Raw genomic sequence first — 21045 nt, 5'->3', positions numbered from 1 at the left:
AGAATATGTAAAAAAGAATATTATAGTACAATATTAGAAAATAATAAAAATAATATTAAAAGCATATGGACCATATTAAATAATGTGATTAGAGATACCCCGAGACATATCACTTACCCCCAGTATTTCAGCGAAAATGATAAAAAAATTAATAAAATGGAAGAGGTGGTTAATCAGTTTAATAAATATTTTGTAAACATTGGACCAAATTTAGCGGAAAATATACCTATGACAGATACTTTAGCTCATGATGATACACCTATTAAGAAAAACAGCAGCTCAATGTACCTCAATCCTGTTCTTGAGAAAGAAATTATAGATGTTGTAAACAAATGCAAAAACAAAACTTCCATTGATTGTGATGACATTGACATAAAAACTGTTAAAAGGGTAATTAAGGGTATCTCTAGACCATTAGCACACATCTGTAACCTGTCATTCCAAACTGGACAATTTCCTAATAAAATGAAAACAGCCAAAGTCATACCGATGTACAAAACTGGCAATAAACACCACTTCACAAATTATAGGCCAATCTCTCTGCTCCCACAATTCTCCAAAATTCTTGAAAAACTATTTAAAGACAGATTATGCAAATTCATAGATAAATACAAATTACTCACCGACAGTCAATATGGATTCAGAGCAAACCGGTCAACAGCACTAGCCTTAACAGAACTCACAGAATAAATCACTAACTTCACGGACAATAAGAAATTTGCGATCGGGACATTTATAGACTTAAAAAAAGCATTTGATACTATAAATCACAATATATTAATTACAAAACTGGAACAATATGGGATCCGGGGGGTAGTTTTGAATTGGGTGAGGAGCTATTTAGAGAGAAGGCAACAATTTGTGATGATGGATGGATTTAAGTCAGAATGCTTGGACATCGTGTGTGGGGTTCCGCAGGGGTCAGTGCTGGGACCACTGTTATTTAACTTGTACATCAATGATATTTGCAATGTATCGAAATCTCTAAAATTTATACTTTTTGCGGATGACACAAATATACTGGTTTCTGGGGAAAATTTGCAGCAACTTCTGTCCACATTGACCGCAGAGATTAGCAAACTAAAAAAATGGTTTGACAGAAATAAGTTATCTCTAAACCTAAATAAAACTAAAATTATGATATTTGGAAACTGTAAAAAATCAGAAAACATTGAGGTACAAATAGAGGGTGTAAACTTAGAAAGGGTATATGAAAACACATTTCTGGGGGTAATCATTGACGACAGAATTTGCTGGAAACCTCATATAAAACACATACAAACCAAACTATCAAGAAGCATTTCAGTCCTGTCCAAAGCTAAGCACTTCCTGAATAATAAATCACTCCATATTCTTTATAACTCATTAATATTACCATATTTGTATTACTGTTCAGAAATCTGGGGAAACACATACAAAAGCTCTTTACAACCGTTGTATATTCTTCAGAAGCGAGCCATTAGAATAATCCATAATGTAAATTATCATGAACATACTAATCAACTATTCATACAGTCCAAAACTCTCAAATTTCCTGATCTGGTTGAATTCAAAACTGCCCAAATAATCTTCAAAGCCAGAAATTATATGCTACCAAAAAACATACAGGCAATGTTTTCTGAAAGGGAGGGACGTTATAAGTTAAGGGGACAGCTGAACTTCAAGGTCCACCACACACGCACAACAAAAAAGAGCTTCTGTATCAGCATCTACGGAGTAAAATTGTGGAATAAGTTAAGTGTGGAAGTACAGAAAAGCCAAAACATAAGACAGTTCAAAAACAGATATAAAGACATCATCTTCACAAAGTACAGAAATTTAGAAAAGCCTTTATAACATGGACATATGTAGACTGTAGTTTTGTAGAATACATGGTATTTGTATTTATATTTGTAATATTTATATATGTATAGTAACTTACAATATACATGTATGGGTATTTATAATGTAATATAAATAGTTTATAGTATATATATATATGATTGTTTATTATATATATGTATGTGTGTGTGTGTATGTATGTATGTGTATGTATATATATATATATATGCACAAAATGATTCGGTACTCATGTATATATGCATTATTATAGCTTTTTATTATACTGACATGTTAATAACATAATCTATCCAAGCAAAATTGATCTGTTAAGGGGTAGGACTAGATAAGTTTTTTACTTCCTCCTACCCCCTTTCGAGCATGTCTGTTTTTCTTTTGCTTTTTTTAATTCTATTTCTTTGTTTTGCTTTTGTTTGTTTTTTATTTATTCATCTATTTTTTTTATTGCATGTTCGAAATAAAGACAATCAATCAATCAATCAATCAATCAATGTTCCTTCGTTTTAACAGTATGCCTACAATGGTTTCAAAACTCCTTTTTTTGGCCACTTGGGGCAGATGAAACAACTTCTGAACAAAACTGTACATTGGCATATCATCACCTTTAAAGATAATATGGGTATAACTTGTTAGCAAACAGTTGCTTATTTTTCACATGCAGCAGTGATGAACAACATAAGCATTCATTTGAAGTAGTCTTTCTGAATTAAAGTTAGTCCAGTATTCACTCTCTTTAACTCTGATTTTAGGCTACTGATGAATATATAGCTGCTAAATACCCCACTGTATTTTGTGATTTATAAAGGAAAACAGCTGCCTAACACAAATATCAAGCTAAAGCGAGGAGCTGTTTAGCTTAGCTTAGCACAAAGACTAGAAACAGAGGGAAACACCTAGCCTGGATATGTCCAAAGGGTCCTGCAGCACCTGTACAGTTTACTAATTAACATGTCTTTTTAATTCTCTATATTTTTTTTCTAGAAATGTACACACATTTCTGTAAAGGTCATTTATCGCTCCTGTTTCTTGTTTCTGTGCTAAGCTTAGCAAACAGCTAACGCTAGCTTTATATTCATGGGAGATGAAAGTGCAAAAATATTGGATGCTGTATAGCAGTGGTTCTCAACCGGTGGGGCGCGCCCCCCCGGGGGGGCGTGGACACTCTACCGGGGGGGCGCGAGGGGGATGAAAAAAAAAAAAAAAAAAATTAAGATTTTTTTTTTTTTTTGTAATTTCAATTTTTTTCCTGATATGTAGCCTAGTTCAGAGATGATATGTATTTTTTTCTTTCTTAACTTTTTTTGATAGGTAGTTGCCAAGTTCATCACACAAACACTCCAATCCACTGATATGAGATCAGTTTGCAATTTTCAAGTACTGAATTAATGGTAGGACTGTGGCCACTAGAACTGGTCTCTGGTCAGCAAAGGTCTTGAAAACAGCATAAGTGTGCTTGTGACATGCGTGCCACCCATGCATGTGTATGGGCACGTGTCCCAGCAGATTTTTGAAATCTGAATAAAAAAATTTAAGTTTGTAGTTAGCAAGTGTAACATGTTCTTAGGGCAGAATTTCATAAATAAAGGTTTATTTTTTTAGCAAGATATTTGGTCAGAAGCTAGTTGTCATCCGTCCCTCTGTCCAGTTGTTAGGCATCTGGCTGCTAGCAAGTTATGTTGTCTTGCTAATTTTACTATTCATCTGAACTGAAATAAATATTGACTTTTTCCTTTATTATCTTCGCCAGAATGCACCAGAATGCTTAGATTACATGTTAAAAACACAAAAAAATCTTCTGGGGGGGATGCCCCCAGACCCCCTTTCAGGGGTTTAGTTTTCTGACAAACATTACAATGGATACTAACATGATTTGGGCATTTGGGATTATAAATCATCTTTGAATTGGTTGTACAGCATATCACATGCTATTCATTCAGGGGTGCGATGGCCACCCCACTCTAGCTCTGTGGCCCACCTTGGCCACCCCCAGTCAAAATTTCCTGGAATCGCCACTGAGACACACACAACTCCGCGTTCAGGCTGCACAGCACATTAATCGCAGGTAGCATTTTGAGCTAAATCTGGCCACTTTCCAAATCCAAGACTCAATAGTTGAAACATTCTCTGAACTGGGTTGTCAGACAGCAGTGTTTCCCATTGATCATAGACTTTGTTTTGTGAAGCTTTTTCATAACAGGTATACCTATTGTAGAATTTATTCTGTGTATGTTCTATTTAGGCTACTATTTTCTTCTCTTCTAAGGAGATTTAAAAAAACAAAAACATTTCCTCAGTGTCTCATTGATACAATCTCATAATTAGCTTTTAAAGTGCACCAGAATTTAACGTTAAAATATAAGAAATTTCCGGACCCCAACCCTAAATGTTCAACTCAAAGGTGCGCCACTGCGCCTAGCCCTTGTGATAATAACAATAATAGATTATCTATCTATCTATCTATCTATCTATCTATCTATCTATCTGTGTAGGGTGGTGTGTGTGTGTGTGTGTGTGTGGGGGGGGGGGGGGGGGTTGTCAGGGTCGGTGGGGGGGCCCAACTGCAATGACCCAGCTTTGGGGGGGCCCAGCTTGCAGAAGGTTGAGAACCCCTGCTGTATAGAATAATCAAATATGTCACAATGTCACTACCAGAAAAATAGAAAAAAAAACACCACAACCAAATAAAAGTTAACTACAAACATGACACTTTTATTGAACTTTTTCTTCCTGATTCGGTTACAGAAACGAGAGTTAACTGTTTTTTTATTTTTCTAATCAGGGGAATAAAGTTCTATACATAGGCATGCTGCGTCACTGCACAGTCACAGCTGTGAAAACCAATATCCACCCTGCCGGCTCTGAAGGCAAGACAAATCAGGAGGAGACAGGCAAGGATGTGTCAAACCCAGAGAGGAAGGGTGTTCAGTGGGCTGCCCAGGGATGACAAACTCAACATATAGATGTTTTGTGCAAATTTCACCACAGTCTAATTGATTTCAAACACAGAGACAATATCAGTCAGAAGATTCTTTTTTTCCCCCTCGAGTCTTCACGCTAGCAGAGGAAGTTGTTATTAGGTCCAGTGATGATGGCATTTTGTTCCTTTATGGTGGACCATTTTACCCCCTGAACTTTGATCTCTTTGCTTCTCAAGAGCCAGCTCTCTTTTGTATTTAAGAAAGCACAGACATTAAATGTATCATCTGGTATACACTGAAATGATGATTGCTGTCACATGACCCTTACATAAATAGTTAGTATTCAAAAGTACATCTGAGAAAGATCTTACATGTAGAAATGGTGATAAGCATGCACAGATAGGTAGTCGACAAGTGCAAAATCTACAAAGTCACATGTTATTATTTTTTTTGTTTGTTTTTTGTATTCTACATTGAGTGAATTCACCACAAGAACTGAAACCTCCCCCCTCCACTCTGTTTGTTGACACTATTTCACACCGCTGATCATTCAAGACCCTGAGGACAGTTCTTCTTTATGGGCTACGATGTACAAATTTGGGGCCCGTAGCCTGTTTAATGCCAGGGATCGTCCCAAACAGAGACACTCTCTTTGGGCATGGAGCTGGCCTGTCTGCATTGGTCCTATTTTAGAATAACCAGTGGGTAAGACCTAAACATACAGCAGTCGAGGGTTGACCCTTAGTCTTTTCTTAGTGGAGGGTTGATGTAAGAACAGGGGGTCACTGAAATGATTGGTGGGCTTGTTAGTTTTTTTTTCTTCAACCCTGTTCTGTTTTTTTTATATATATATAATTATCCCTAAAGTATCCCATTATAAGTTGTTGTTTACTGCATGTAGTGCCAAAAGTTATTCTTAGTCATTGTCATTTAAAAAAAAACTAGTATGTATTCCCGTAACCGTTACAGCAAAGAGTGGACCACTGTCTGGACTGTGAGTACTGTGCAGGTGGTAGAACTGATGTGAGACCTGTAAAATAATGACCCATAACATTTCCTTGAACATTAATCAAACAAAAAATTATATTTATGAAAGCATATCTAGTGTTGGCGAAACAGTTCCGAAATGCTAGCTTAAAAAAATAAAAGAATAATGTAATAACAAGCAAAATGTATAAACACAAAGCAAATCAGTTTAAAAAATAAAATTAAAATCCCCTGGTAACGACAGTTTACAGTGGTCAGTCAAATGCCACTGGTGTCTAAGCCTAAAGTTAAAAAAGAAAGGAAAAGTAAACAAGCAAGCAAAGCTTTACAGCACTACTATGTACATAGCTTCTAGGGCGATGACAGAGAGAGAGAGAGAGAGAGAGAGAGCTGGTGTCACGATGAAGGGAAACGGAGACTCCGTTGTAACTAGAGTCCTTCTTGGCACAGGGACTTGAGCATTAGCCGACCAAAGGGAGACAGGAGGAGGATGAAGAAGAGGAGAGGAGGAGGGAGAGAGAGAGAGAGAGAGAGAAGCTTCACCAGATATAGGAGACAACCACACAGAGCAGAGCAGCATGGCCGCCCCCTCCACATGGCCGGGAAGCCATTTCCTCACACAGATGGGACCAAGTGAGGGATGTCACAGGGATTTTACACTGTCGCATATATACACTCCCCTTATCTTCCTCCTTGCTCTTTCCATCTTCCCCTTTCTTCCTCCTTCTCTTATATTTGATCTCCCTCTATTTCCACCTTGCTCTATAAATCTGATCCGTTCTAAGGCTCTCAGATATTTCATACACACACACCAGTTACAGCTCTCTATATATAGTCTGTCCTCACAGTTTTTTCGACTACTGTATCTGCACCAGTGTTGTTCTTGTGGCTCTGTGCCTCACTGGGAAGCGGCGTGGAGGAGTATTTAGCACCAGATTTTGACTGGAAACCACACTGTCATCTGCGGACACTCATAAAATCACGACAGCCACGCACGTACACGTTAAAACCACAGATAGCGGAACTAAGGACGGGAGACCATTTCACTTCCTCGCTCCGTTTCCTGCTGATACAAAGTGACAGTTTCTCCTGGCTGCTTCAAAGCGCCAGTGGCCACCGGAGATGTGGGAGAGCGGCACACAGTAGTCTGACCTAGATTTGTGAGGCTGTGCCAGCCCACCGCTGGTGACTGACACCCTCCTCGTCCAATCAGAATGAACGATCTAACAGCAGTTCATTAGCAGCTTGTGATCCCTCTGTTCTGTTGAGGTGCTGCTTTGGTTGAGTGCACGGTCACCGGTCCACAGTTCTTCACAGTTTGTTTCGCATCTTGCAAAGTGTCCATGCAGGTGGGAGGATGGGGCAAGGTGAGAAGAGTAAACGTGTTCTGTTCACAGAAATGCAAACCGGATACAGAGCGAGAGATAAAGAGAGAGGGGGGAGAGAGAGAGGTGTTCATTGTTGAAGCGGAGGGGGGTAACAGTCTGGAGAAGAAAGGCTTGCCTGGGTGGATATATAGGGAATACTCACACACTCTTTTCCTCTTACTCATACACACACACACACAGAGGCTGGGGTTGTTTTTTAAGCGGGCGGTGCTCAAGCTGTACAGTTGCCCCTGTGCTCTGTCTTCACCTACGCCGTGCACGGATGGAGGACAGAGCCAAATGTTTCCAGCTTTGTGAGGGGACATCCTGACTGACTGACAGGAAGGGAGGGATAAAAGCAATACATTTCACAGTTTTCAAGGATGCTTACAGTGCTGTAGTCTTGGGGGGTGCAAATCAAACGAATGTAAAAGAGTATACTGCATATTGGTATTTTCAGATCGGACTCGGCCTTGTGTTTTGCTACTTGCTGGTCAAGCTTTTCAACCCTCCAATAGAGATGTGTGTGCCAGAAGGGCTTTAGCTCTGTCCTCCATACCCCACTTTCTCTCAGTCTCTCTCACACTCATACAGTAGTTGATTGGCACAAAGTTTGTTTTTTAAAGTCTGTACACAGAGCGAAAGGGCCCTCCTGGCATCCATGTTTTAAGTCCAATAATTCAACCAGACAGGGCCCCCTTGTCCCAGGCCCTCACCATCCTCTTCTTCTCTTCATTTTTTACCAAACATCTTCTTTCCAATCTGCTCACTCACCACAGCTGCCTCCCCGTGTAGGTCGGAGGAGCAGACGGCACCTGTGAAGGGAAACATTTAGTATGTAAATGTAAATAAACATCCTAGTGTCACATATTAACACTGTACATACACATGCATACAGTCCCATTTACACTTTCACCACCTGGAATTGCCCTTCATACTCCTGTATCCCTATATATATGTATTTAAAGCAACAGTTTGACAGTTTTGGAACTAAACTAATTGTCTTTTTAGAGGAGTTAGAGGAGAAAATCGATACCTTTCCAATGTCTGTATGCTGAGTATGAAGCCCCCACCTAGTAACACAATCCAACTGCATCCAGAGCTCATTAATTAACATTTAATACCCCATTTGTTTAATTGCAAAGACTGAAGGCTAGAAATTACATCTTGTGTGTGCTACATTTTTAATGTTCCTTTTACATAGCCCGGATAGCTGTTCCACTCTATTTCCAGCCTCTATGCTAAACTAAGCTGACTGCTTGTGCTGCCTTAATATGTACCGCACACACAATAGAGCAGCATATAGTATCTCCTCATTTAAATCTCTAAAACAGACTATAGGCCTACAGTCAACCCAGTCTTACACACTTAGACCATTATCTACCTTGCACTGGCTTCTTCCTCTTCATTATGTGCTTCTATTTTTTATATTTATTTTATCCTCTTTAAACTGACATGTTGTAAGATATAATTCTTACTAAATATAGTTTTATGCCTCACCAAAGCACTTCCCATTCAGTATGACACAGGATTTATAAATGAACTTGCCCAGTCTTTAAAAGGGATACATAAAAACACTGTTAGGGTAAACTAATGATATTTAATGCAGAGTAGCTTGAAGGAGAAGTCTCTGCCTCCCCTCTTTCAGCACGCCCAGCTGCAATCTCTAGGAATAGGGGCTACAAATTATCCTCCTAGGCAGTATAGAGTACTGCTTCAGCGTTTTAGTGTGACTCCATAACACAGTGGCCGGGAGTGGGTTCACCTGTGCCAGCCAGGGCGCCAATTCATCCAGCATAATGAAGGGGCTGACAGGCCGGCAGGCAGTCGCATCACTCAGTGGACACATAGCATCACAGCTAGTTTATACACACAGGAACACATAGAGGCCCTCTCCCTCTCACCCATACACAAATCAACCTCAGATCACAAGAGTGACCATTTGTGACAAACCCATCCATGCATGTGCCCACAAAATACAACACACACAGGCTCGTGACCATGCACACACAACGTGATAATGCACGCACGCACACACACACACACACTCACACACCCGCACACACACACACACACACTCACACCTCTCCCTCATTCTTGTGCAATGACGTACGGTCTGGAACGCACAGATGTGCATGCAGTCTTGTCGGCGTGGTCGAATGAGAGAGCGGCGTGTTAGCGGCGTGTACCTGAGACTGGGCGGATGTACTCACCGCTCCCCCGTTCAGGATCATGGTCATCTCGGTGGGCTGGTAGACATTGCTACGGAAAGGAGCGCTGGGCCTGGCACCGGTGTTGCTGTTATGCTGTCCAGCACTGCTACCACTCCTCAAGCCTGGCAGGGAATGGAAAGAGAGGAGGACAGAAATGACTTACTGGGTCTAACCACATCACCATAGGAAGAAGAAACACTTGCTGTTTAGTCTTGTTTCTGGTTTTACTCACTCACTGTACCTGCAGTGTTCTCATCGCTGTATCCGTAGCCCTGGTTCTCCACAAACTGCCTGTGAGACAGAGGGATGTCTTCGTCAAAGCTGGTCTCCCTCATCCGGGTGGAGTTCTGTGAGGTGTCAAAGTAATCCGGGGCAGTGGGCTGTGGAGGGGGTCTAAGGCAGATGTGGGATTCAGGAATGGCGTGGAAGATAAGCAGCAGCCAGCCCTGAGCCACTAAAGCGATGGCCAGTGCCGGGTCGTTCCAGGCCGGGGCCCTCCCCAGCCATTCGTTGCCGTAGAGATAGAAGCCCACCCAGGCCACCCACAGCAGCAGCGACAGCAGGCAGGTCACCAGCAGCCACACAGCATTGCAGCGCCACTGACGTGTCTTCCCACACAAGGCCAGGGAGGCGGCCGTTAGCGCAGCTAGCAGGAGGACTAGCACGTAGGTGCAGGCCAGTGAGAAGTCTATAGGCTCGTACAGACAGGCAGCTCGTCTCTCCTTCAGCACGGTCAGAAGTAGCCACTCGGCGGCAATGATGCCCTGCACGGCGCTCAAGCCCAGTGCCAGGCCCGTTAAGGCGCAGCCACCAGGGCTACGGCGCTCGCGGCCCAGCCTGCGCAGGCGGACGCCCTGCACCAGCAAGCAGGAGAAGCAGACGGCAAACAGGAGACCCCACAGGGCCCTGCGGAGCAAACACAGAGACTCATCCTCCTCTATCAGGTACGCAAAGCTAAGGCCGAACAGGCCAAGGATGCCCAGTAGCAGCAGGAGCATGGGTCCCACGCCGCTGCGCTTCTCAGCCTCACTGATGGTGTGTACACGGCACAGCAGGACCAGAGCTAGCAGGAGGGCAGTCAGCGCCCCACCGGCAGCCACAGACTCCACAGCCACACCCCATATGGAGTCCAGGTCACACAGGAGGGTGTAGGGACGCTCCAGGCCCCAGCCGCAGCCTCTAGGGAGAGCTTCAGGGTCCTCTGAGCTCTGAGCACTAGACTGGTGAGCAACGGTCAGCAGCAGGAGGAGGACCGGGAGGTATGCCATCTCTGAAGGGAGCAAAGAGACAGAAGGGAGACAAAGTAAGAGACAGAGGGACTCAAAAATGTTTGGAAAGCAACAGAGCTGCAGTGGTCAGTCATTCCCACAGTAATCATCCGCCAGTGAGTGACAATACAGGCAATCTGTGTTTTAGAAAGGAAACAAAGGACAGTAGTTCATGCAGGGTGAATGACTGAAACACACACACACACACACACACACATCCTGTTCCACCAATAGTAGACCGTAGTCCTGCCCTAAAGGCCTCATTTTGTGGCAAACGCATTCGAAAAAACAACATACACATGGCAGACAAATACCAACAAACCCAGAAAACCCCAGATAAGCTGCAGTCAGACCGTTCACAAGGAGGTATGTTCAGGGTCATAGGACCTACAAAGTGAGATTCAGGTGTACGGTCATTTGTCTACTCTCGTCAGGTTTCCAGAGCACAGAGAGAAAAACCTGCAGCATCATGCATATTTTTATGGGAAAACAGAGATACAGGGGAGGGAACGATCGCGTACAAGCAGTTCCTATCACTATCAGGCATCTAAGGGCATCTGGCAAGGCGAAAGACAATGAATAATACACTGTGCGCAGATATACAGCGCTTCAAGCTCCCAGAAGAATCACTATACTTCTGTGGCCCGGCCAGCGAAGAAGAAGAAAATAAAAAAACAGCAGAACTCAGTATGTGGAATCAATGCTGTCATAGCTGTTCCTTTATTCATCGCAACTGTCAGGCACGCACACACACACACAAACACACACACACACACACACACACACACACACACATTTTTGTTTCATTGAGGTAAACTTTGCCAGTATAGGATCGGTGCTGTCGTCCCACCTGACAAGCTTCGTTTTTTGTTCATCTGTATTTAAACCCACCCCCCCCCCCCCTCCACACACACACACACACACACACACACAGCACATCATTTTTGTTAGGGTCACGTCAAACGTCCCGAAATTCTTTCCAAGCATGCTCACACATTACAGTGTCAAACAATCTGCTCTTGCAAAGAACACACACTTTTTTTTTTCAAGTCTGCGCTGTTCCCGAAGCCGCACTTTAGAACTGTTTATTTTAGAGGACTTCAGTCTCGCTGAGCTTTTGACATATAAAATCACCACAAATAGACTGCACCACAATATTTACATACCCCACAAGGGACACTGGATATCCCCCAGCTTCATACTCTCCCTCCATGCCAGTAAGTCAGGGAGAGTAATGCTGCATGGGCCCATCAAGGGAGAGCGGTAGGTTTAAATAAACGCCAGCCAGGGCTACAGGTCACACACAGTCTTTATGGAATGTGGCTCATTAAGTGGGGCAGTCAGTGAGAAAGAGACAGACGCCTAGATACTGTGATTAATTTTATCATGAGGAAAATAGGATCAGGATCAGCAGTGGATCTGCAGCAAATCAGACCTGCTTTTGAGTGCATGAATTGCCACTAGGTGCTACTAGGAACTTTTAAATATTTCTGAAACAGTCACATTTTTCCTCTGCTGATCAGAAATGACATGTAACAGCAAACGGGACCAGCAAAGAAAGTTTTTTTTATATATATAGTTTGTCTTAAAGCATTTGTCATGGGTACGCTCACCCAGGAACTACCGCTTTTGTCCAAAGGGGGTGCAAGAATAACACAAACTGAAAGTTCCTCGAAGCACCTTTAATTTGTTGGCCGGCTGTCGATCAAGAGGTAGAGCGGTCCAATGGCCATTAGGGGTCTGAGGTTTTAAAGAGTATATATTGACTTAGGAGTATTCTTCTCCAAAGACAAAAGAGAGGGTTGTGTATGTTAGAAGATGTAACATAAATAGTGAGTGAACTTATCTCGTCCAGTCAAATGTTCAGAGATTCTTCCCCACATTTCCACATACAAACATTGCAGATATTGCATCTATCTCTTCACTCCACTGCTGGCCTTTGATGTGTCTGTCTGTATCCATTCAAAATATATTTATTCTTAAGGCAGTGGCTGTTTACTGCCTGCCAAACATCGTTAGTTATTTCTGAGACCCCAGTGGGCATTACAATGAAAGATGCATGCGTTCATATATAGGGCGTGTTTGTGCATAATATTTCATTTGTTTGGAGCTCTTTCATCTATCCTTTAGAGATTCACACCCTGGCCCTCCCTCATTACTCAAATTTCTGGCTTCCTAATTTGGTCTGTGGCTTCCTGTTGTCTCCTTGTTGCAGCAGCTCAAAGCCTCTAGTTGTGATTGGCCTACATTAACATAAATCACTGCCTATGGATGGATGAGTCAACAAAAACACATATAGAAAAAACACAGGGCTGGAGCTCCGTACACACACACACACACACACACACACACACACACACACACACATACAAACCCCTGACATTTACATTCCTAGATGCACAAGTGGCACAAACACACACACACACACACACACACACACACACACACACACACACTCCCTCCTGATAAGCGCCTCGCTTTCTTTCTCCTGACATCATGTTGTTTTTCTAGTGAGCTCCTGATAACCATGGTAACGCCCCATAAATGACAGGAAGAAACAAAACAAAAGGGAGAGTAGACGAAAAGAGAGAGTGGCTCATTCACCCTCAACAAGCTGCTCCTCCTCTCTCTTTTTATCCACTTCTTCTTTTTTTGTCATTAACGCCTTTTTTTGTCACTTCCAAACGACGGAGCCTTTGAAAAAAACATAGTCGAGACGAGCGCACTCTCAGGACAAGAGACACGCAGCGGCTGGTGGCTGCACACTAGTGAGTGGCCACTTTTAAATTCACACTCAGTCTCGAACCCTCTCGGCCTATTTGATTACTCCCTTGTGTGCATATGGTTAGTCAGGGTGCTTTTTGAGTGTGGACTTGGCACACAGGGGCTACCAGTGGCCACACACACACACTGACGCACACACAGAGGTCCAAAATGACCAATGCTCATCCAAACATGCAATACATAACACACACCTACGGCACACATGCCACAACCTTGAGTCCTCTCCACTGCTTCTGATTAATATGAGTAATGTGAAAGGAGAGAGAGAGAGAGAGAGAGAGAGAGAGAGAGAGAGAGAGAGAGAGAGAGAGAGAGAGAGAGAGAGAGAGAGAGAGAGAGAGAGAGAGAGAGAGAGAGAGAGAGAGAGAGAGAGAGAGAGAGAGAGAGAGAGAGAGAGAGAGAGAGAGAGAGAGAGAGCGCCCCTGGCCTTCCGCTTTGTGCAGTACAGAGGGTTCTGCAGCCATCTCATCCTCCCCCCCTCCCCTCTTTCTAGACATGTTTCTCTCTCTGTCACTCCCGCTCCCTGCAGCCATTTCTGTCCTCCCCACCATTTAAAATCCTCCATTCTGTGGGATTTCAGTGACACCTCTCCTTCTCCGGCGCTGCCTCATCTCTCAGATGTGCAGTGAAAGATGCGCCTCACACACCTCCTCTCCCCACATTTTCTGCCTATTTTTCATCCACCCTTACTAACTAATCCCAAACACGCCCCTCTTCCTTCCTTCCATTTTGGCTTCTTCGTCTTCCCTCCTTGTACCCCCTCCCTCCCTCCCCCCACATTGCCTTTATTCTTTGCTGTGTATCTTATGTAACTGGGGAAGGATCCAGCACCGTTCTGCAACACGGCTGCTGTTCCTCGGGCATCATCTTCCTCTGTGCCAAAGCAGCCTGCTACTAGCTGGCACCCAGAGGTCCATCTTGGTTTTGTATTCTGCACATAGTGGGTTCACATGAATTCATGCCGCACGTGTCGCTCTCACACACACTATACACAGGCTGGCTGGCGTAATGCCCATGTGTGCTGGCCCTATTTGCATGCAAATAAAACATTCTGCTTGGTGGCATGTATTATGCATCCGTGTGTGAAGGCACCACATTGTCACCACAAAGCTGAATGTGGAAGTATGCAGCATGCATTCCTTATAGCGCTGATGTTTTAACACAACAGGAATACGGACATGAGAGTGCAAGTGTGCAGCGCTGCAGTCCTTCAGAGCTGCTCCAGGCTGGATAGGCTGGGATGGGTAAATCCAGTGGGCCGTACTGAACAATTACCTCCTCCTATAATCATCAGACATAGCACACGGCCAGATGCTGTCTAATTACCACGGCGATAATTGGGAGTATTATTGCATTTTGACGACTCGCTTCAATTCTCTTTTTTTTTTTTACCCCCCCTACTGTTTTATCCAGCTTGGTTCTACAATGATGGAGGAAATGTGTGTGTGTGTGTGTGTGTGTGTGTGTGTGTGTGTGTGTGTGTGTGTGTGTGTGTGTGTGTGTGTGTGTGTGTGTGTGTGTGTGTGTGTGTGTGTGTGTGTGTGTGTGTGTGTGTGTGTGTGTGTGTGTGTGTGTGTGTGTGTGTGTGTGTGTGTGTGTGTGTGTGTGTGTGTGTGTGTGTGTGTGTGTGTGTGTGTGTGTGTGTGTGTGTGTGTGTGTGTGTGTGTGTGTGTGTGTGTGTGTGTGTGTGTGTGTGTGTGTGTGTGTGTGTGTGTGTGTGTGTGTGCGTGCGTGCGTGCATCTGTGTTTTGTGTGTGTGTGGGTATGTTTCTGGGAACACTGATCCAGCTGTCGAGGTGAGCGGGTCATTTGCAGGATGTATGCTGGCATCTGCTCGCTGACGACGGTGCTAGAGAACTCCAGCCTCCTCCGTCCACTGGCTGCTCTTAACAGTTACAGACCCTTCCTCTGACAGCGCATACATTTACATCTTACAACAGTTGCCAGGATTACATAATTGCCGAGATATCGGTCATGTTAAATTAACCCATCTGGATGTCCTGTCTCACTGCATGAGATTTACTTTGGATTAAAATCACATTTGTGCCTCCGAATAAACTCCTATGAGCTAATAACTGGGTTTTAGCATCAGAGGCATCTTAGACTGGTCTTTTATTAGTCGTAACGTCAGCCGTAAGATCTCTTGACCTTCTCTAGTGTGAGAATAATTGGCTTTAAGTAGCTCTTGGTCTGAAACATTGTCGAGAAAGGAGAGGTAATGGAGGGAAGTCACAGACGTAATGGGAACCAATAGGGACAGGCATGTCTAACCTGAAGTCTTAGATACTGTATATAATATATCCAGTGTGTATACAGTATCATTTCTTTATTCATGTGTCTCTTTGAATATCTATATATGACTGCAAATCTCTTTCTTACTCCTTTACGGATGTACTTTTCGGACATCACCAGGCTTTCATTTTAACATTCATCCTCTCTGCTCTAGTTTTGAGTGAAAAAAAAACAATGTTGTAGTGTAGACAGAGGGCTGGAATGGAGAGAAAAAGGCAGATGAACTTGGCTTTATGAGGTCATGCTCTGAGAAAGGATCCACAAAGGATAAGAGGACCTGTTTCTCCCCTGGAGGACACTTTGACAGGACACATGGTTGTTGTAATCCCCGAACTTGTGACTTTCCAGAGAAGGCCCTTCCCTAGCGGCCGTGCATTCAGCTTGAGTCAGAGACCTCCTACACAGAAAATTGCAAAAGCATGGCCCCTCTTTAATACGATTTCCAAGTCTGCATTTTGAGGAAGATATCTAGTGGTAACATAAACAGAGCTGACATCGCAGCTGCACAGCTGCACACACAGGGACATAAGCTGCATTTTTGTTTAACGTGCTGACTAGATATATATGTTGTAGCTGCTTATTCCAGCTTATGACGCTGTATGTTTATTAGGACTCGACTTTTCTCTTGAACAAATGCAAAGGAACGTATTTACCTCGCCACTGGAAACTCTTCAGACTTCCTATACTTCAAATGAAAAGCACAATAACCATGAATCACAAGGCGAGATCTGACCCTTCTGACTTGGCCTCCAATCTCTCTCCACGTACACAGTACATGCAAGCCTCCTGTGTGACCACGCATAACCCTCACAGCTGTTGGTGGCAGATAAAAAGATGGAAAGAAACGGTGGGGATGGGGACAAATAAAAGACAGTGGGGGAGATGCAGTGGACGTCACCATATGATGGATGGGTGTGCTAAAATACTGAAAAGGATTATTTGTAAAAATAGACTCAGTCACAGAAGACATGAGAATCAGGTCTAAGAGGAAAGACTTGAAGAGATATTAAATGGCGACTTGGCGAGACTGAGAAAGTGGTCGTCCATTCACTGTGCAGGCCTCCTAGGTGTAAACATGGGGAAGCTGATGGTGGAGGTATTTTCCCTAGCCTCTTCAGACACCCCTACAGCCGTCCTAGTTAGGCCTCATTAGCATATAACTGGGCTCACAGCAAGACCATATGCTAATTTTGACTTAACAATTAACAGCACCAGCGCCTTACACCCCTCCCTCTACTCCCTTTTCTTCTTCTTCTTCATGTTCCTCCAACAACAACAACAACAACCCAAGGGGGGTGTGATCTCAGATGGCATCCCAAACCCGAAAACAGCTCCCTGAAACCGGAGCCACAGACCTCCAGTGTCACATGTCCTGCTTGCATGTGATTTCAATAAGCATCTTCTATTATGAATAAAGTGATGGGTGATGGCATCTGAGGTGGGATGGGTGTGTGTGTGTGTGTGTGTGTGTGTGTGTGTGGGGTGGGGGGGGCATCCGATCTGGTTAGAGAGCACGATAGTGATCAGAGGAGCAGGAGTAACAAGGAACAGCCCGATGTGGGGAGGAAGAATTGGAGCGAGCCTTGTGCCTGGAGCTTGTGTGTGTGTGTGTGTGTGTGTGTGTGTGTGTGTGTGTGTGTGTGTGTGTGTGTGTGTGTGTGTGTGTGAGTATCACTGAGGTTGAATGGAGGGGGTTGGGTGGGTGCTAGAGCACAAATGCACGTATGTAAGTAGAAGCAAGGAAGTTCCCTGGCAATCCGCACAGTTCACACACACACATTCATACACTGTGTCATGTGTACATAAAAGGGGCCCCATTCACTGACACACAAACACTCACTCACACACATATGGCGTCATCCCCGAGGAGATACTGTAGCATCTTGTTTCCCCATGAGGGAAGCTAACTAACTCATGAAAGCACAGCCCGAGAACAAACCGCTCCACTCTGCTGAATATTGATTAATGATGGAAAACAGAACAGTCCCAAATAGGCCCAGGAGCTTTCCTACTAGTACGCAAATAGTGCACTGACAGAGGCTCCAGGCTGATGTATCATCTATCAATTCACCAACAGAAAGTCAGTCAATACATCGACTTCCATTTCCACTCAAACTTCCTATGTCTAATTGAACTCAAGAGGGCATTTAAGTGCAATTTCTCAACAACCAGTCCCAGGCCCTGCTTCTTGTTTCAGGGAGGGACACGCCGCCCTAAAGGGGACGTTCTTCTTGGTTTTAGCTGACCTGAGGAGCAGCTTAATGCAAACACACATTTGGAGAACGTTCTTTTTTCTTTTCTTTTTTTAGGCACAGACCCCCCCCCCCCCTCTCTCTCTCTGTCTTAACAATACCAACCACATGGGGAGGTCCCTGGGGGGTTCCAGAAGAGTGTGTTTGTTTGAGGGAGCAGCAATAAGACCATTGTTAGTAAGGTGTGTGTGTGTGTGTGTGTGTGTGTGTGTGTGTGTGTGTGTGTGTGTGTGTGTGTGTGTGTGTGTGTGTGTGTGTGTGTGTGTGTGTGTGTGTGTGTGTGTGTGTGTGTGTGTGTGTCCAGAAATAAAGAATGACATCTAACCTCTAAACTAAGAAAGGAGCAGTGATTGACACTCCTAAAACGAGGAGAAGATGGAGGTGGGGCATCTAAAAAAGACCAACGTTTTCATCCTTGTGAGACAAACGTGCCACAGCCAATCACTCATCATAGCTCACACAGGTCAAAGTCGTCCAGAGACATGTCTTTAGATGAGTATAGCATGTTTTTTTTCTCAAATGCCCCTTAAAGGTCAAGGCCAGACGTGCCGTGCCCTGTGCGTAAATGTACAGTTGCGTAAATGTGCTACGTGTCCTCTATGCTTCACACACCTATGCATTTGATTTGGTGCATCGACATTGTATTTCTCCTGGGGCTGTCAGTGATGCAACTTCCACCTCAGTGGTGACAAGTCCCCGAAAGCCTTATATCAATACACACCGTGTGATGCGTTCAAATACACCGAGACCCCCTGTGGTTTATTCAGCGAAAACAGTCCTACCCACTGAATAAATGTCACGCGCACTCCACTAGAATATCACACTCGCTCCCCTACCCACCCCCCGTTCATTTGAATCAATATCATCTGGTCCATGAGCAGTGAGCAGCACGTACCTTAATCGATGTAAACAAATCCGATCGAGAACGAAGGCGGAGATGCAGTTGTCAGGTAAGGTGAGAGGAGGAATGAAAATGTCACATTTCGGACTGAGCTCCGCTCGCTGTGTTTGCGTATTCTCTCTCCATCCACATGGATTTGTGCGCGATCAGCCCAGATGATTCCTCCTGCTCCAGGTTTTACACCAGAGGCACCCGGTTATTCAGGATGTGTCCGTTGTCCTCACAGACAGAATGGACATGAATGCCGACTCTTGATAAGTCCAAACGGGGGGAGATGACACACACCGGGGTGTTAGGATTAAAATGTGGAAGAGATTGTTGATCGTTTCCCCTTAAATCCTTTGTTCAGCGGTGCGCATCTTTGACTTTCAGTCTGCACCAATAAAGGAGCATTCATGAAAAATAAATAAAACACAAGATGAGTCGGAATCATGTGATGCGCACAGAAGGCGCCCCCCCAAACACCATCCGGATCCCCTTCTTCTGCTGTTGCGCTGATTACGCCACTGAATTATGTCCGAGTGGATACTCAACGGTGCCCGCTGCACATCCCCCGAATGAATGCATGACCGATACTGCGCTCTGCACAACGTGCGTCCCGATAATCCCTCTGCGTGCACTCTCAAACACGCACATGCACACAGAATGTCACAGCCCTCAGAGCCGCCACAGTCCCCGCTGACTGGCTCCTCTCTGTCCGCCCTCTCTTCAACTGTTTTACTCGTCGGTAAATTAAATGGTGCCTGACAGGAGGACCACCTTATTTAAATCTTTTAAAGTCGCACAGCGGGTCCCTCTCTCTATCTCTCCTACACACGCACGCGCGCACACCCCCAAAATATTTTTTCTCACTGTCTCAGAGCCAGGCTATAGCTACCACGTGTGCACTCTGCTTAGTTACAGTTTACTGTAACTTACTTGTGTTTGTCTTGTTCACTACGATAACTAGCCTATATAGGCATAAAAACACATGCCTATATATTGTCAAGCTAAAGTGCTAAAACTCAATTTCCGGTGATATCTTTCAGAATAATATTCGATAATCCCCGTAGTCATCTATTCTACTTAAAATAAATCAAACCAATTTTACAATGATAATATTCTAATCTAGTATTAATCTTTTTTATTTATTCATTAAAAAACAGGTTGCATCTTTAGCGCTTTACACTTTACCTCTCATTCACCCTCACCCATACACACACCAATGCCAGCAAACTGTCATGCAAGGCACTGTCACACTGATAACCGCTGGAGCTACTCTGGTTCAGTGTTTTTGCCCCATGACACTTCAACAAGTCAGAAAGAGCCAGGAAGTGAACCTCCAACACTACAGTCCGGCCATAACGCATCATGAGTATTTCACTACCAATGCCATGTTATTATTACTTTCATTAGTTTATTTATATTTTATAGTCAATCCAGAAATACCTGCCTCCCTTCTTCTTAAGTATTGTTTACAATTAAAAGGATTTATACTTTTATTTTGAAAGTAATCTAGCCTCTCTTCCCAGGCTAGTTTCTGGTTATCAACTGGGTGCTTAATACAACTACATAGCACTGTGTTGCTTATTATGTCTCCGTCTCGTCACATGCTTGTCGCCTCAGCTGCTCCAGTCCATCCACCATAGAGGCTTTCACTGCCCCCATTACCTCCAACCCCCACTCCGACTCCCATCTATCCTGCCTCTCTCGGTGCATGAAGCCAGTTGCTTATGATTTGACGGCATTTGCACTGGCACCCTAAAAAGAGAAAAAAATGTGGAAACTGCAGCCTCAGACAGGCAAGAGCAGAGCATGGCTGCCATGACACCTCTGTCCAGGCAACAATAATGCTGCTGGTTTAACATATTACCAGACAATGGAAATGCAAAACTCCATTCACAGAGATATGGGTCTCATTTTAAAGGATCGCAAATAATCCAGTGATTTGGGGCTTTTAATCTACACTTTATCGACTTGCATGTTAATGGTGCCAAGACAAATCCTGCTGCAACAAGAGGGGAGACTCTGGGAACCAACAACCCCCATCACAGGCACACATACATAGGCCTATACTGCATGGGATTTCCCCTCTCATTACCGGCCAACCCCCAACCTCGACTTTCCCTTTCACACACACACACACACAGACGCATAAATACATGCAAAGTGAGCTGACATGCAGGCTCTGGCCGGTAAAGGAGGCATATCATATGGAGTGGCAGCTGAGGATGTGAGACTAATC

The 21045-nt window shown here is 44.0% G+C and overlaps 1 protein-coding gene across 1 annotated transcript; it reads right to left on the bottom strand.

The window, feature by feature from the left end:
* Positions 1-7018: 7018 nt before the first annotated feature.
* Positions 7019-19027, bottom strand: gprc5ba (G protein-coupled receptor, class C, group 5, member Ba). The gene is made up of 4 exons (XM_080044123.1): positions 18816-19027; positions 9566-10594; positions 9325-9446; positions 7019-7926 (listed from the first exon to the last, which is right to left on the bottom strand). The coding sequence occupies exons 2-4, from the start codon at positions 10590-10592 to the stop codon at positions 7882-7884; spliced, it is 1194 nt and encodes a 397-aa protein (XP_079900249.1). The 5' UTR covers positions 10593-10594; positions 18816-19027; the 3' UTR covers positions 7019-7881.
* Between the last annotated feature and the right edge of the window lie 2018 nt (positions 19028-21045).

The sequence above is a fragment of the Ammodytes marinus genome (genome assembly GCF_949987685.1).
Source record: "Ammodytes marinus genome assembly, chromosome: 16".
Lineage (NCBI taxonomy): Eukaryota > Metazoa > Chordata > Actinopteri > Uranoscopiformes > Ammodytidae > Ammodytes > Ammodytes marinus.
This window is presented reverse-complemented; position numbering and strand designations above follow the sequence as displayed.

Coding starts and splice junctions, on each gene's coding strand:
- gprc5ba (XM_080044123.1), bottom strand. CDS start 10,592: ATGGCATACCTCCCGGTCCTCCTCCTGCTGCTGACCGTTGCTCACCAG. Junction 9,447..9,565: donor CAGCGATGAGAACACTGCAG/GTACAGTGAGTG, acceptor ATTCCCTGCCAG/GCTTGAGGAGTGGTAGCAGT. Junction 7,927..9,324: donor TGATCCTGAACGGGGGAGCG/GTGAGTACATCC, acceptor TTCCCTTCACAG/GTGCCGTCTGCTCCTCCGAC.